Source organism: Tursiops truncatus, chromosome 4, assembly GCF_011762595.2.
Source record: "Tursiops truncatus isolate mTurTru1 chromosome 4, mTurTru1.mat.Y, whole genome shotgun sequence".
In the NCBI taxonomy this organism is placed as follows: domain Eukaryota; kingdom Metazoa; phylum Chordata; class Mammalia; order Artiodactyla; family Delphinidae; genus Tursiops; species Tursiops truncatus.
Window position 1 is genome coordinate 15,414,096 of NC_047037.1, and position 17,442 is coordinate 15,431,537.

Genomic DNA, 17,442 nt, shown 5'->3' on the forward strand with positions numbered 1-17,442 from the left:
ATTCTATGGAGATTATATTAGTAAAGTGGCCCTTAGGAAAAATAAAATACAAAATCAAAAGCTCACACTGCCTCCTGCTGTTAGAAGGAAAATTTCATGAGGTCAAAATGGTCCACAAACTGCACAGTGTAATGAGAGCAAGAGGCTTGTCTTAGTTTTTTCTTTTTCTCTTCTTTTGTAATCTAATGATCTATTTCCTAATCAAAGCCTCAAAAGGGTTGAGATACTGTCCACAACCCATACAAATGTACTGCAGAACACACTACAAGGTATGACTTCAGAATTGAAAATCATCTTCCCCAAACATGCTTTCAACTGGATAGGTGTTTTAAACAAAACAAAACACAACTAAAGAAGAATAAAGGAAGAAAGAAAAAAGAAAATTAAAAGCACTACCCTGTCTGACCAGGTGGATGGTTACTCTCCCAGATCTAAGGCAGTCTTAGCAGTTGGTTTCTCCCCTTCCTAGAGAAATAAACTATTCCAAGTCAGCAGAACAGATTCAATATCCAGCTCATCTTATAGTCAGAGGGTTATCACCATACCCCAGGGCTTCCTAGACTTTGATGATTTTTTTCCATTATTTAAGGAGTTGGGAGTAATGTCACCCAACTTGTCACTGAGACACTTCTCTCTTCAAAATTCAACAAACCACTCTTGAGGGCACCATGTACCTGCCCCTGTCCACCTCAATCATGATACTGTATTAAATCACTGAATATGAAACACAGAAACACAAACAATAATTTGGATTTGTTTCTTTAAAAATGATGTTTGTATTAAAAATCTTAAAATGAAGAGACAATGATTAAACGTGTGTCTGGAATTAGAAATTACAAACTGTTAGAATTCTCTCAGTACATCACAACAGTAAAATTTTGCTCTTTGCTTCTGGAGGAACACCCTATAACAGAAAACCAAACATTAAAAAAAAAATTATATAAAAGGGGAGCTAAATACCTGAACATTGAAACAAAATGAAGCAAAAAATTTAAAAAAGAAAAAAGAAAAACCATTGCAAGACAAGTAAATTACATTTAAAAGGAAATAATAAAAGAAATTCACCAAACAACAGGCCCTATTGTCCTGGCTCCTTCAGGAAGATTACTGAAAGGAAATTGGGAAGTGGTTTGGGGGGAATAGCAGATTCTGGGATCTGGTGGGAAGTTCACAGGTTGGCACCGGCTGGAACAGCTGAGTTTTGAAGGCACTCTGCAGACACAGGGGTGCTGGGGGCCCTGAATCACATTTATGAAGTCCTTGTACTGTATTTTAAAGAGCTAGTCATCAACACCTTGTTACTGCCAACCAATAAGAACAAAAAAGCTAAATCTAAAAAACCAAACAAACAAACACACACACAACAGTACACACAAAAATGTGCAGATCTGTAACATTTTTTTTCACAGCTGATTAAAAAAAAAAAAATACTACCGTTCTCCCCCAGACTCCCCTTTGATACAGTAGGTAAACAAAATAGATTTTTTTTTTCCACAAATATCAGCAGACACTTTCTGGCACCCCACACTGTATTGGCATCAGTGTTAACAGTCCCAGTTCAGATGTGCAATACTTCAGATTGGATATACTGTAACAAGAATCCAACTTTGCATAGACATCCTCAGAATCGCAGTCACGGGGTTGCCCTTCCAAGCTGGCAGAAAAGGAACCCGATCTTAATTTCCAGCTACTCCTGGAAAACAAGGAAAAAACAAAAGTTTCTTCCTCTCATCCTGCTCCTTCATTTGGTTCTCCCGGACTTCCTTCCGTGTATTTAAAACTTGGAACTAGAAAAACGGTTGTTGAAAGAAAAAAAAAAAAGAATTCCCCCTTTTCCACCTTCTCCCCATCCTCTTCCTCCCCCACCCCATTTTTTTTCCAGGCTGAAACTTTCGCTTGCCGCTGTCAAGCTGCCATACTGCGCCGCAACGGCTGCTTCAATGGGGAAATATGCGTCAACCAAAATCAATGAGAAACGTACATGCTGCAAAGAGCCACATTTCCACCGGGTCTCGGATGGTCCTGACGGGACACCCCCTCGGACACGGGTCAGAGGAAGGGGACGCGGCCACGGAGGCCAGCCGGGCTCCCGGGACACCCCGGCTGATGCAAAGTCGTCTCCAATCTCAAAGCAAGAAGAGAAATCACATTTAGAAGAATCGGGTGCGTTTGGCTTTTGTGCGCAGAGCGCGGCCAGCGCGCGGCAGCCGCGGGCGCCTCAGAGGATCACGCAGGCCGAGCAACAGCCCTCGTCGCCGTTGGGCTGAGCCGCGTAGTTCATCTGCCTCACGATCTCGGCGAACAGCTCGTCCACCGAGGCTTTGTTTTTGGCCGACGTCTCCATGAAGGGGCAGCTCCACTCCTCGGCCAGGGCCTTGCCCTCGCCGAACGAAACCTCGCGCTCGCCCTCCAGGTCCACCTTGTTGCCCACCAGGATCATGGGCACGCGCTCGTACCGCTTCACGCGGATGATCTGGTCCCGCATGGGCTTGATGTCCTGGAAGCTCTGCTGGTTAACAAGGCTGTAGACGAGGATGAAGCCCTGGCCATTCTTGATGTACAGGTCCCGCATGGACGCGAACTGCTCCGTGCCCGCCGTGTCCAGAATCTCCAGCACCGACGGCGACGAGTCCACCTCAATCTCTTTGCGGTAGAAGTCCTCGATGGTGGGGTCGTACTTCTCGATGAAGGAGCCGGTCACGAACTGCACGGTGAGCGCGGACTTGCCCACGCCGCCCGAGCCCAGCACCACCACTTTGTACTCTCTCATGGCTCCGTCGGCGCTCTTACCGCGCCAGCCGCGGCCCCCTCGGGGCTGCACGCCGGAGGAAGGCTGGGCTTGGCGGCTGGACTTCTCCCCGTCCTCAGCTTCGCAGGAAAAACTAAGGAGAGGATGGCAGAGGAGCGCAAGGCGCGGAAACCACCAAGCGGGGACCGGGGGCCGACCTGCAGCGGCAGCGCGTCCCTGCGGCGCGGGTCCGGGGCCCCGCAGCAGCCCACGGCGGCAGCGGCAGCCTGGGCGGCGGAGCGGGAGGACAATGCCGGCAGCCGGTGCGAGGCAAGGACTGCAGCTTCTCGCCGCGGCAGCCCAGGAAGGCGAGAAGGCGGCGGCGGCGGGCTGCGGAGGCGGCTGCTAATTGCGCGCCGGGCCGGGACGCGCGTGGCATGAATCCCCGCAGATCGTGCGCCCACCGCCGCGGCCCATCGAGCTCTCTCCCGCAGCCTCCGCGGGGCGAGGGCTTCCTACTCGCCGCGCGCAGCCCAGCTCTCCCCGCCCCGGCGAGCATGCCCAGTGCGCCGCCGCCGGCCGCGCCCGCCGGATCCCACGCTCCTGGTTTTCCGGAGGGCCGGGCGGGGGTGGGGCTGTGGGTGGGGCTCGAGATTTGATTCAGGACTAGCGGATTCGCGATAGGCGTTAGTCTAGGAGCCGGAGAAGAAATGTGTGTGGGAAGGGGGGAAGGTGTGTGTGGGTGTTAAGAGACCGGCTGGGAGAGCGCCAGTGGGAGGACGAAGACCGTCTTCTTTTCGCGGCTTTGGGGTTAGTGCATAGGGGTCCCGGCTCTGCGAGAAGCGGGTGGGCGCGGCGGGCCACCCCGGGGTTGGGGTGGGCTGGCCTCTTGCCACCTCCCTTTATCCAAAGCTCGTGGACTCCACTCCCCGGCCGGCCGGCTGGTGTGCATCCCGGGACCGAGACCCAAAGGACATTTGGGGGTATGACTGGCAGGCGGAGCATCTTCCCCCACTCAAGGCGCGGCCCTTTCTACGCGGCCTTCTCTGGCCGACTCTTCTCGTACTTCATCCCTCGGACAAAGAAAAGAGGAACACTGGGTCTGAAGCCCTGTCCCCACGAGGGAAGGTGCAGCGTCTAGTGACCACATTGGTCTCCGGGCTGGGACTCGGCGGGCCCCACCCACCTCCCCACTCAGCTGTGGCCAAAACCCGGAGAGCGGATCACAGCCCGATCCAGAAGCGGCGGCGGCGGCGCCCGCAGCTAGTCAGGGCATGCTCAGTGGGCAGAGCAGGTTTTGGGGCTTGGAAGTAGGAAACTTGTGCACCACACACCCACACTTCAGCTCAGATTACCTCTCCCAGACTCAGGACCCATTGGCCCCGGGGCGCAAATCTCACACCCTCGAGTGTTCTCCCATTGGCTACTGCCAAGGTTTTATCAGTTTGGGCTGCTTCATTGGCTAAAAAGTAGCCTCCGCTCGTGATTGGTTATTTATAGAGATTGAGTTGAGAGGCGGAGGCACAGCTGTTCTTTCTCTGCTGCTCCCCCGCCCCCTTCCTCCCACTTCCCCAAGCTAGTCGTTTCGAAGCTAAGAGTGAAAAAATAAGGAATTTAGGCGGAGAGCTCAGAGCTAAATATAGTCCTTTGTTGGTGTTTTCAAGAGAGTCTGACTTTTTGGTGCCCAGTCACGACTATCCATTAAATGGAGCTGGTTACAGTTCTTGGTCCTCAAGAAACAACAAAGTTTGCAAGGTGTTTTTTTTTTGTTTTTTTTTCTTAGGGAGGGGGAGGGGCTAGGATGTGGAAATGAGCCACTGAATTCAGCTCACCCGGTGGGGTGGGGGAATGCCCAGGCTTGCCTTTAGAAAACGTCTTTGCTTTGGGGCGGGCATTCGCAAGACTGGGCTCGGCTCGCACTCGCGGGAGGTACCAGGGGGATGCCTTGACTTGTTCCGGGTCTCTCTCCTTCCTCACGAAGGAGAGATGTCAAGACCTGTCAAAAGACTTAGCGATACTAGCGTGAGCCCCAGGGCGAAGGGGTTGGGAGGGGACCGAGCTGCTTCAATCCTGGCTCCATATCCTGTCGACGCCACTTCCCACTGGTTTAACCGTCCGCACTGCAGGGATAAATCAAGCAGCGTGCTAACGCTTGGTTTCAATGCCTTAGTCCTGCCGTGACTCAGGGCTACGTTTGCCAGTTAACCTTCTCCGAACCCCTTGCCGTAGCTTGTAGTATGCGCGGCTGCAGCGTGAAGTCTTGGCCAAGGGACCCGGCGGGGCTCCGGCAGCAGCCAACGCCTTGGGTGGGGTAGGCGGAGCCCATTCCTGCGCCTGGCCCCGCTATTAGAGGAGAGAGGGGTTATCAGAGTGCTTGGCTATAGTTATGCTTATATAATTCTCCAGAAACCTTTCAAGGCAAATTCCCCTAATATGGATTGAGAGAACCTCACATTTACCCAGCGTTTAATGTCTGTTAGGCGTTTTACATGTGCTATCTTATTTACTCCTCGTAAAAGTAATTATTATACCTATTTTAAGGATGAGGAAACTGAGGCCCTAAGATGTTCAGTAACTGGCGTAAGATTTCTCAGCTAATGAGTGGCCACGCTAGGATCCCGACTCAGGTGTTTGGCTGCAGAACCTGGTCTTGTAACCATTAGGCAATACTACCTTCTCACAAGAAAGTTCCCAGATTTTACTCTTTCTTAGGTTGCATCTTGAGGTTGTATGATCAGACAGGCTCTTAAACCCAAGCAAGAGGGACCTCTGCCCACCCTGACTCTCTTCTGACAGTGCCCCTTCCTACAGGGTCAAGGAGCTTGAAACCTCTTCCAGACCATGCCCCCAGTAGTCAGAATTCTGGAATCCGCTACCCAAATAGTACCAAACCCTCTTCTAGGATCTGCTTGGACCTCTGAACGCACCCCTGTGTGCAGGAATGGGTCTCTGTTGGAGTGTGGATGGTGCTAGGACCTATGGGCTGAGGCGTGCCCTCCCAGGCACTTTGGGCCCCGCCTAAGTCAGCTTTCCCTTCCCTGCCACTTCCAGCCTGGCCCTTGGAGGAGTCCAAGAATTCGTGATTCACACCTGACCATCCAGGTCTTGCAAAGAAGTATCTGTCAAGGTGGGAGGATAGATCATATTTTAACAGTGTGTTATCTTGATTTGTAACTGAAATACTTAAGAGTAATGCTATGTGTGCCTCTATCTGTCCTCCTGCCCACAAATGTTAGGTGTGGTTATGAGTATGATATAGAAGAAAATGCTTTGTCCTTATAGGCCAGGTGTCTAATCTCAAGTATTGGATATCAATTATTATCTGAGACCTTGGGCAAGCCCCTCAGGTGCTCCTGACCTTAGTTTCCCTATCTATAACGTGACGATAATAAAATTTGCCCCACCCACCTAGCTACCTGAGGAACCTTGGAAAGAATCTGATGACCAAATCCTTTATTTTACATCAGAGCCAGTGAGCAGAATTAGAACCCTGGTGTCCTGGATGCCCTTTGCATGGTGCCAGCCTACGCTCAGAGGAAATAATTAACAGATAATGGATGGAAACATGCTTTTAAAGCTGCAGCACCCCATAAATTCATGACAATCACAACCCAGGTGTCTTGACAGCCCTATCTAGAAGAGACCACTCTCAGGACTACAGGTAGCCATGCAGATGGGTATTTTTGAATCTTGGTGGCCTCTCTGGTACCAAAGAGCTGCCACACTTTGAATACTTTCTATTAGGGATTCTTTGATAGCAATTTTTATTACACTCCGATGGTCTCCCTCAGAAAGACTTCCACTGGGGCTCTGGGATTCAAAATGAAGTAATGAATGAAATTGCTGATGCACAAATTTTTAAAGTTGATCACTTTTTCTGGTGAAATTTGTTACGTGTCTTTATGTACCTCACTTATGGTATGAATCATAATCCTGAGCCATATCCAATTATCTTGTACCATAATCATTTACATATCTGTACCTTGTCATCCTAAGCACCGTGTGAATTCCTTGTGGTCAGGGTCCGTACCTGGCTTATCTTTGGAGCCACCTCTGTCCCTCATAACACCTAGTAAGAGTGCCTACATAGGAGTACCTCAATTAATTATTTATGGGTATATGAATGACATTTTATCCCGTTTCCAAACTCTCTTTGTGGTAAAAGATATATTTATCTTTGGAGAGACGTAACATTTCCTGGATCCTTAGAAAAATGTATATAATGTTTCAGTCTCCTTGAGTCTAAAAGATGCTGGGGTGATAAAGTCTACACTTGTATGGATGGAAACACTAAGTCAGTGCTGTCTGGGGGAAAAAATACCAAAGCACCCAGTGGATAAACCCTTTCTCTGAAGAAGACTTCAGACAAACATTTTTGCAGATGACATACAAAAGGCATTTCTAGAAAATAATCTGAAGTAAAAGCCAACAAGTTAAGGACTGCTTAATCTTTCATATTGACCGTTACATAAACAATGGTCCCTGACAGTGCCCCTTTGCTTACACAGTGAGCTTTGCTTACACAGTGAGCTTCTGTGACACTGGTTTTGGGCCTTCAAAGAATTAGAGGGTTTGCTAGAACATGAATCTTTTAAGTCTTCCAGTAAATAAGTGCCCATCTGTCCTCTTCATTTATACAAAGTAGAGGTTTATTTCATCATGTTCATAGTTTTAGCTGGTTTGATCTATAGAAAAATAATTCTAAAATAATTATTCTAATTTTGAAAATATCAAGGGTAAGTTGAGAGTGACCATGTATCATTATTTTAAAGGGAAGCTGGTGTAAGACTAAGTGTGCCTTGCAGAGTTCTCAGTAAATATTTAAGTGCCTGAACATGTTATAACATAACCAGATATCCACTAGTAGGCTTAGGATGTTTTATTTTATCAGTGGTCTTTAAAAAATAATCTCCAGTAATGCCCCTAAAAATATTTCATCAGTCAGCCAAACCATCATCATTTCATACTCTTCATATTGCACTTTGGGCAGCCAACTTGTAAGAACAATGGCTTGTACTACCTATAATGAGATTTTGTATCTTTATGTCTTAAAAATTCCTAAAGTCCTAGCATGGTAACTAAAGAGAGACAAAGGTGTGCCTAGTTTTCATAATTTTATTGTCTGCTCCTTATCACGTGTACTGATTGGTTCCTTTCTCCTTTTGAAATTACTTTTCAAAGGAAAATGTAGGAGAGTCTTAAATTTCAAATTAAATAACCCCTTAAAATCAGTCAAGCTTTTTACTAACTTTTTGACAGGCCCAAATAAAGAACCAGAAGAATCAAAATAGCTATTCTCAAGGCTATCATATTAGTATTGAATAGTGATCTCAACATATACATTAATGTACTGTGTTATTTTTGATAATAAAAACCACTCATATCTCCATATAGATGTTACCTTGGGCTGAAGTGTCACACACACCTAGGCAACTAGCTCACAACTACTCATTGGATTTGAGTTCTATCATAAATTCTTACTAATGGTTTGGCCTATTTTCATTCTTTTACCTGATTTTTTAAAAAGAAGAAAAATAAGTCTCTTCTAAGATAAACAGCCTGACCTTCTGTATAAGATCTCATATTTGCCTGAGACCCTGATCTGTAGAGAAAGAACACAACTGGCTTAGAGCACCACTTTTATGTAATGAATGTATTCTCACTCAACGGAAATTTTAAAGAGATTTCACTGATCCTGTTTTTCGTAGTTGAAGGCACAATTACACATCTTAGTCTTTTTAAGATTTGTCTCCTCAGACCCTCTGTTCCAGAGAAACAAATATATATATAGCAAGAATGGGAGAAATGTCTTAGCTCCATTAAAAAGAACTTTCCTCTCATAAAATTGTCACTATGTGCAGATGATAAGATACTATATATAGAAAACCCTGAAGACTCCACACAAAAATTACTAGAACTGATAAATGAATTCAGCAAGGTAGCAGGATACAAGATTAACATATAGAAAGCAGTTGCGTTTCTCTGCATCAACAATGACATATCAGAAATGAAATGAAAAAAAATACCTTTTAAAATTGCACCCAAAAAAACATTAATAAAGGAAACAGAAAATGATTCAAACAAATGGAAAAATATCCCATGCTCTTGGATTGGAAGAATTAATATTATTAAAATAGCCATACTACTCAAAGCACTCTACAGATTGAATGTGATCCCTATCAAATTACCCATGACATTTTTCACAGAACTAGAACAAATAATCCTAATTCATATGGAACCACAAAAGACCCAGAATTGCCAAAGCTATCCTGAAGAAAAAGGACAAAGCAGGAGGCATAACCCTCCCAGACTTCAGACAATATTACAAAGCTACAGTAGTCAAAACAGAGTGGTATTGGCACAAAAACAGACATATGTATCCATGGAACAGAATAGAGAGCCCAGAAATAAACCCATACAGTCAATTAATCTTCACTAAAGGAGGCAAGAATATACAATGGAAAAAAAGTCTCTTCAGCAAGTGGTGTTGGGAAAGTTGGACAGCTGCATGTAAATCAATGAAGTTAGAACACACCCTCTCACCATACACAAAAATAAACTCAAAATAGCTTAAAGACTTAAGATATGACACCATAAAACTCCTAGAAGAGATCACAGGCAAAACATTCTCGGGTATAAATCATACCAATGTTTTCTTAGGTCAGTCTCCCAAGGCAATAGAAATAAAAACAAAAACAAACAAATGGAACATAATCAAACTTACAAGCTTTTGCACAGCAAAGGAAGCCATAAACAAAATGAAAAGACAGCCTAGAGAATGAGAGAAAATATTTGCAAATGATGTGACTGACAAGGGCTTAATTTCCAAAATATACAATCAGCTCATACAACTCAACAACAAAAAAACAAACAACGCAATCAAAAAAATGGGCAGAAGACCTAAACAGACATTTTTCCAAAGAAGACAGATGGCCAATAGGCACAAGAAAGATGCTCAACATCACTAATTATCAGAGAAATGCAAACAAAACTACAATGAGGCACCACCTCACTTGGGTCAGAATGGCCATCATTAAAAAGTCTACAAATAACAAATGCTGGAGAGGGTGTGGAGAAAAGGGAACCCTACTACAGTTTGTGGGAATGTAAGTTGGTGCAGCCACTGTCAAAAACAGTATGAAGGTTCCTCAGAAAACCAAAAACAGAATTATCATATGATCCAGCAATCCCATTCCCCGGCATATATCCAGTCAAAACTACAATTCAAAAAGATACATGGCCCTTCCCCTGGGAGCAAAGACTGCCACCATGTCCTGCCTGCCCTGTGCCACACAGAGTGGGCTGTCGCTCCAGGATCTTGCTTCACATGTGGGGTGCAGGTTCGATCCCTGGTCCTGGAGCTAAGATCCCACACGCCTTGCGGCCAAAAAACCAAAACATAAAAGAGAAGCAGAGGTGGAGGCAAGATTGCATACTAGGAGGACGTAGAATTTGCGTCTCCTCACAACTAGGGCACCTACCAGGCACCAGTGGGGGACCACAGACACCTAAGGGGACAGGAAGAGCCGCAAGAAACTAGGTAGGATGAGGGGTGTGGGGGGAGTGAAGGGGGAGAAGTGGAGGCAGGATGGGACTGGTACCCTGAGGGGTGGCTGGCGGAGGGGGAGGGGAAGGACGCCCGAAGGGGGAAATTGGGGAACCATTGGGAGGGCAGAGGATCAAAAGGGAGTGTGGCCAGGTTTCCCCTGCCCACATGGGCCCCCGGGAACCTGCTGAGATCCCTGGCCTGATCCTCTGCCCACCTAGGCCCCCTCCAGCCTCATGGGTCCTGAGGGCGTGGGAGGGAGGGAAGGGACAGCAAAAGTAAAGGCTGGACCTCTGAGATAAGCATGAGGGGTGGCTGGGGGAGGGGAGGAGTTCCTACACCCAGGGGGACCCACCCACGGTTAGGGGTCCAGCCGTGACGGGGGGAGACCCTGGGGGAGATGGTGGTGGAGGGACGTGGAGAAATGGAAGGGAACGGGGCCAGTGCTTTCCCTGTCCACGTGGGCACCGGGAAGCCTGTTGGGCTTCTGGGCCTAATCCACCGCCCTTGGAGCCTCCCTCCTGCCGTGCAGAGGCCAAGCCAAACCCCTACACATCCCCATCCAGCACCCTACCTCTACACTCGGAGACCCCCTCCAACAAGCTGGGCCTGAACCCCACCCACACACCCTCACTCAGGGCACTACCTCCAAACTCCGGAACTCCACACTTCAGAGGCCCTCCTTGTGGCGTGTTGCCACTCCCCTTCTGCGAAGGTCCTAAGCAGAGGCTCTGCCCCACGCTTGAACATTGCCCTGCCTAGGCCCCGCCCAACACTCAAACATCCCCCCCACGCACCTGCCTAGGTCCCATGCCACCCTAAACCCCACCCCTGCTGAAGTTCCAACCCTGCCTAAATTCTGCACGCACAGCCAAAGCTTTTTTTTTTTTTATTTTTCCTCTTAGATAGGGGTTCTGTCTTACCTTGTTGATTCATTGTCATTGATTCTTTCATATTTTTATTTTTCCTAATAAATCTTCTATTTTTCTAATTTTATTTTATTCTTTATACTTTGTTATTGTTCTCACCTTTTGGCTTGTTCCCCCCCCACACTTTTTTTATTTTCTTTTTTCTGTTGCAGTTTTATTTTACCTTGTTGCAGTTGTTTCTATTATAGTTTCATTTTACCTAATATAATTTTTATCTTTCCAATTTTATTTTGCTTTTTATTATTACTCCTTTTCTCCTTTCTTTCTTCCTTTTTTTTTTTTTTTCTTTTTTACCATGCCATGATGCTTGTGGGATCTTGGTTCCCAGGACGGAGGATGGACACGAGCTCCTGTGGTGGAAGCTCCGAGTCCAAACTGCTGGACTAACAGAGAATATGAGACCCCAGGGAATATCAATCAGAGTGGGGTCTCCCGGAGGTCATCTCAGCACCAAGACCCAGCTCTATCCAACTGCCTGCAAACTCCAGTGCTGGACGTCTCAGGCCACACAACCAGCAAGACAGGAATACAGCACCATACATCAAAACAAAAATGAAATGACAAAAAAATATGTTACAGATGAAGGAGCAAGGTAAAAACCTACAAGACCAAATAAATGAAAATGAAATAGGTAACCTACCTGAAAAAGAATTCAGAGTAACGATAGTAAAGATGATCCAAAATCTTGGAAACAGAATGGAGAAAATACAAGAAACATTTAACAAGGATCTAGAAGAAATAAAGAGCAAACAGTGATAAACAACAGAATTACTGAAATTAAAAATACTCTAGAAGGAATCAATAACAGAATAACTGAGGCAGAAGATCAGATAAGTGACCTGGAAGATAAAATGGTGGAAATAACTGCCAGGGAGCAGAATGAAGAAAAAAGAATGAAAAGAATTGAGGACAGTCTCAGAGACCTTTGGGACAACATCAAATGCACCAACATTCAAATTATAGGGATCCCAGAAGAAAAAGAGAACAAGAAAGGGCCTGAGAAAATATGTGAAGAGATTATAGTCAAAAACTTCCCCAACATGGGAAAGGAAATAGTCAATCAAGTCCAGGAAGCACAGAGAGTATCATACAGGATAAATGCAAAGAGAAACATGCATATTAATCAAACTATCAAAAATTAAATACAAACAAAAAATATTAAAAGCAGCAAGGGAAAAGCAATAAATAACATACAAGGGAATCCCCGTAAGGTTAACAGCTGATATTTCAGCAGAAACTCTGCAAGCCAGAAGGGAGTGGCAGGACATATTTAAAGTGATGAAAGGGAAAAACCTACAACCAAAATTATTCTAACCAAAGAGGATCTCATTCAGATTGCATGGAGAAATTAAAAGCTTTACAGATTAGTAAAAATTAAGAGAAGTCAGCACCACCAACCCAGCTTTACAACAAATGCTAAAGGAACTTCTCTAGGCAGGAAACAAAAGAGAAGGAAAAGACCAACAAAAACAAGCCCAAAACAATTACAAAATTGGTAATAGGAACATACATATCGATAATTACCTTAAATGTAAATGGATTAAATGCTCCAACCAAAAGACAGAGACTGGATGAATGGATACAAAAACAAGACCCATACATATGCTGTCTACAAGAGACCCACTTCAGACCTAGGAACACATACAGACTGAATGTGAGGGGATAGAAAAAGATATCCCATGCAAACGTAAATCAAATGGAAGCTGGAGTAGCAATTCTCATATCAGACAAAATAGACTTTAAAATAAAGACTATTACAAGAGACAAAGAAGGACACTACATAATGATCAAGGGATCAATCCAAGAAGAAGATATACCAGTTGTAAATATTTATGGACCCAACACAGAAGCACCTCAATACATAAGGCAAATGCTAATAGCCATAAAAGGGGAAATCAACAGTAACATGATAATAGTATGGGACTTTATCACCCCACTTTCACCAATAGACACATCATCCAAAATGAAAATAAATAAGGAAACACAAGCTTTAAATGACACATTAAACAAGATGGATTTAATTGATATTTATAGGACGTTCCATCCAAAAACAAAAGAATACACTTTCTTCTCAAGTGCCCGTGGATCATTCTCCAAGATAGACCATATCTTGGGTCACCAATCAAGCCCTGGTAAACTTTAAAAAACTGAAATCATATCAAGTATCTTTTCTGACTACAACGCTATGAGACTAGGTATGAATTACAGGAAAATACTGTAGAAAAAACAGACACATGGATGGTAAACAATACACTGGCTAAATAACCAAGAGATCACTGAAGAAATCCAAGAGGAAATCAAAAAATACCTAGAAAAAAATGACAATGAAAACACGACGACCCAAAACCTATGGGACGCAGCAAAAGCAGTTCTAAGCGGGAAGTTTAAAGCAATACAACCCTAGCTCAAGAAACAAGAAACATCTCAAATAAACAATGTAACCTTACACCCAAAGCAACTAGAGAAAGAAGAACAAAAAAACGCCAAAGTTAGCAGAAGGAAAGAAATCATAAAGATCAGAGCAGAAATAAGTGAAAAAGAAATGAAGGAAATGATAGCAAAGATCAATAAAACTAAAAGCTGCTTCTTTGAGAAGATAAACAAAATGGATAAGCCATTAGCCAGACTCACTGAGAAAAAAAGGGAGATGACTCAAAACAACAGAATTAGAAATGAAAAAGAAGTAACAAGTGACACTGCAGAAATACAAATGATCATGAGAGATTACTACAAGCAACTATATGCCAATAAAATGGACAACCTTGAAGAAATGGACAAATTCTTAGAAAAGCACAACCTTCCGAGACTGAACCAGGAAGAAATGGAAAATATGAACAGACTAATCACACACACTGAAATTGAAACTGTGATTAAAAATCTTCCAACAAACAAAAGCCCAGGACCAAATGGCTTCACAGGTGAATTCTATCAAACATTTAGAGACGATCTAACACCTATCCTTCTCAAACTCTTTGAAAACACAGCAGAGGGAGGAACACTCCCAAACTCATTCTACAAGGCCACCATCACCCTGATACCAAAACCAGACAAAGTTGTCACACGAAAAGATAACTACAGGACAATAACTCTGATGAACATAGATGCAAAAATGCTCAACAAAATACTAGCAAAGAGAATCCAACAGCACATTAAAAGGATCATACACCATGATCAAGTGGGGTTTATCCCAGGAATGCAAGGATTCTTCAATATATGCCAATCAATCAATGTGATACATCATATTAACAAATTCAAGGAGAAAAACCATATGACCATCGCAATAGATGTAGAAAAAGCTTTCGACCAAATTCAACACCCATTTATGATAAAAACTCTCCAGAAAGTAGGTAGAGAGGGAGCCTACCTCAACATAAAAGAGGCCATATATGACAAACGGACAGCCAACATTGTTCTCAGTGGTGAAAAACTGAAACCATTTCTTCTAAGATCAGGAACAAGACATGGTTGCCCACTCTCACTGCTATTATTCAACACGGTTTTGGAAGTTTTAGCCACAGCAATCAGAGAAGAAAAAGAAATAAAAAGAATCCAAATCGGAAAAGAAGGAGTAAAGCTGCCAGTGTGTGCAAATGACATGATACTACACATAGAGAATCCTAAAGATGCTACCAGAAAACTACTAGAGCTAATCAATGAATATGGTAGAGTAGCAGGAAAGTAGTAGTAGTAGTAATAGTAGCAAAGTTAATGCATAGATATCTCTTGCATTCCTATACACTAATGATGAAAAATCTGAAAGAGAAATTAAGGAAATACTCCCATTTACCATTGCAACAAAAAGAATAAAATACCTGGGAATAAACCTACCTAAGGAGACAAAAGACCTGTATGCAGAAAACTATAAGACACTGATGAAAGAAATTAAAGATGATACAAACAGATGGAGAGACATACCATGTTCTTGGATTGGAAGAAGGAACACTGCAAAAATGACCATACTACCCAAAACAATCTACAGATTCAGTGCAATCCCTATCCAAGTACCAATGGCATTTTTCACAGAACTAGAACAAAAAAATTACCCAATTTGTATGGAAACACAAAGATCCTGAATAGCCAAAGCAATCTTGAGATAGAAAAATGGAGCTGGAGGAATCAGGCTCCCTGACTTCAGACTACACTACAAAGCTACAGTAATCAAGACAGTATGGTACTGGCACAAAAACAGAAATATAGATCCATGGAACAGGATAGAAAGCCCAGAGATAAACCCACGCACATATGGTCATCTTATCTTTGATAAAGGAGGCAAGAGTATAAAATGGAGAAAAGACAGCCTCTTCAATAAGTGGTGCTGGGAAAACTGGACAGCTACATGTAAAAGAATGAAATTAGAACACTCCCTAACACCATACACAAAAATAAACTCAAAATGGATTAAAGATCTAAATGTAAGGCCAGACACTATAAAACTCTTAGAGGAAAACATAGGCAGAACACTCTATGACATAAATCACAGCAAGATCCTTTTTGACCCACCTCCTAGAGAAATGGAAATAAAAACAAAAATAAATAAATGGGACCTAATGAAACGTCAAACCTTTTGCACAGCAAAGGAAACTATAACCAAGACAAAAAGACACCCTCGGAATAGGAGAAAATATTTGCTAACGAAGCAACTGACGAAGGATTAATCTCCAAAATATACAAGCAGCTCATGCAGCTCAATATCGAAAAAACAAACAACCCAATCCAAAAATGGGCAGAAGACCTAAATAGATATTTCTCCAAAGAAGATATACAGATTGCCAACAAATACATGAAAGGATGCTCAACATCACTAATCATCAGAGAAATGCAAATCAAAACTACAATGAGGTGTCACCTCACACCGGTCAGAATGGCCATCATCAAAAAATCTTCAAACAATAAATGCTGGAGAGGGTGTGGAGAAAAGGGAACCCTCTTGCACTGTTGGTAGGAATGTAAATTAATACAGCCACTATGGAGAACAGTATGGATGTTCCTTAAAAAAGTAAAAATAGAACTACCACAAGACCCAGCAATCCCACTACTAGGCATATACCCTGAGAAAACCATAATTCAAAAAGAGCCATGTTCCACAATATTCATTGCAGCACTATTTACAATAGCCCGGACATGGAAACAAGCTAAGTGTCCATCGACAGATGAATGGATAAATAAGATGTGGCACATATATACAGTGGAATTTTTCTCAGCCATAAAAAGAAATGAAATTGAGTTATTTGTAGGGAGGTGGATGGACCTAGAGTCTGTCATACAGAGTGAAGTAAGTCAGAAAGAGAAAAACAAATACCGTATGCTAACACATATATATGGAATCTAAAAAAAAGAAAAATGGTTCTGATGAACCTAATGGCAGGACAGGAATAAAGACACAGATATAGAGAATGGACTTGAGGTTATGGAGAGGCAGAAGTGTAAGCTGGGATGAAGTGAGAGAGTGGCATTGATATATATACACTACCAAATGTAAAACAGATAGCTAGTGGGAAAGAGCTGCATAGCATAGGGAGATCAGCTCGGTGCTTTTCGACCACCTAGAGGGGTGGGATAAGGAGGGTAGAAGGGAGACAGAAGAGGGAGGGGATATGGGGATATACTTATGCATATAGCTGATTCACTTTGTTATACAGCAGGAGCTAACACACACTTGAAAGCAATTATACTCTGATAAAAATGTTAAAAAAAAAAAAAGAGAGAAGTAATTTTGTAACAAATTCACTAAAGACTTAAAAAAATACATGCATCCCTATGTTCAAAGAAGCACTATTCACAATACCCAAGACATGGAAACAACCTAAATATCCATCAAGAGATGAATGTATAAAGAAGATGTGGTACATATATACAATAAAATACTACCCAGCCATAAAGAAGAAAATAATGCCATTTGCAGCAACATGGATTCAACAAGAGATTATCATACTAAGTGAAGTTAAGTCAGAAAGAGGAAGAGAAATACTATATGATATCACTTATATGTGGAATCTAAACTATGACACACACAAGAAAATAAGTAAATAAAATAAAATAAAATATGACACAAATGAACCTATCTATGAAATAGAATCAGAATCAGGGACATAGAGCACAGACTGGTGGTTGCTAAAGGGGAGGGATTAGTGGGAGGTTGGGGTCAGCAGATGTAAGCTTTTATATAGAGAATGGCTAAACAACAAGGTCCTACTGATAGCACAGAGAACTATATTCAATATGATAAACCATAATGGAAA

At 43.3% G+C, this 17,442-nt stretch overlaps 1 protein-coding gene across 1 annotated transcript; it reads right to left on the reverse strand.

The window, feature by feature from the left end:
* Positions 1–746: 746 nt before the first annotated feature.
* RAP2B (RAP2B, member of RAS oncogene family) lies at positions 747–3,263 on the reverse strand. Its single transcript, XM_004323155.4, has one exon. The coding sequence runs from the start codon at positions 2,768–2,770 to the stop codon at positions 2,219–2,221; it is 552 nt and encodes a 183-aa protein (XP_004323203.1). The 5' UTR covers positions 2,771–3,263; the 3' UTR covers positions 747–2,218.
* Positions 3,264–17,442: the final 14,179 nt, after the last annotated feature.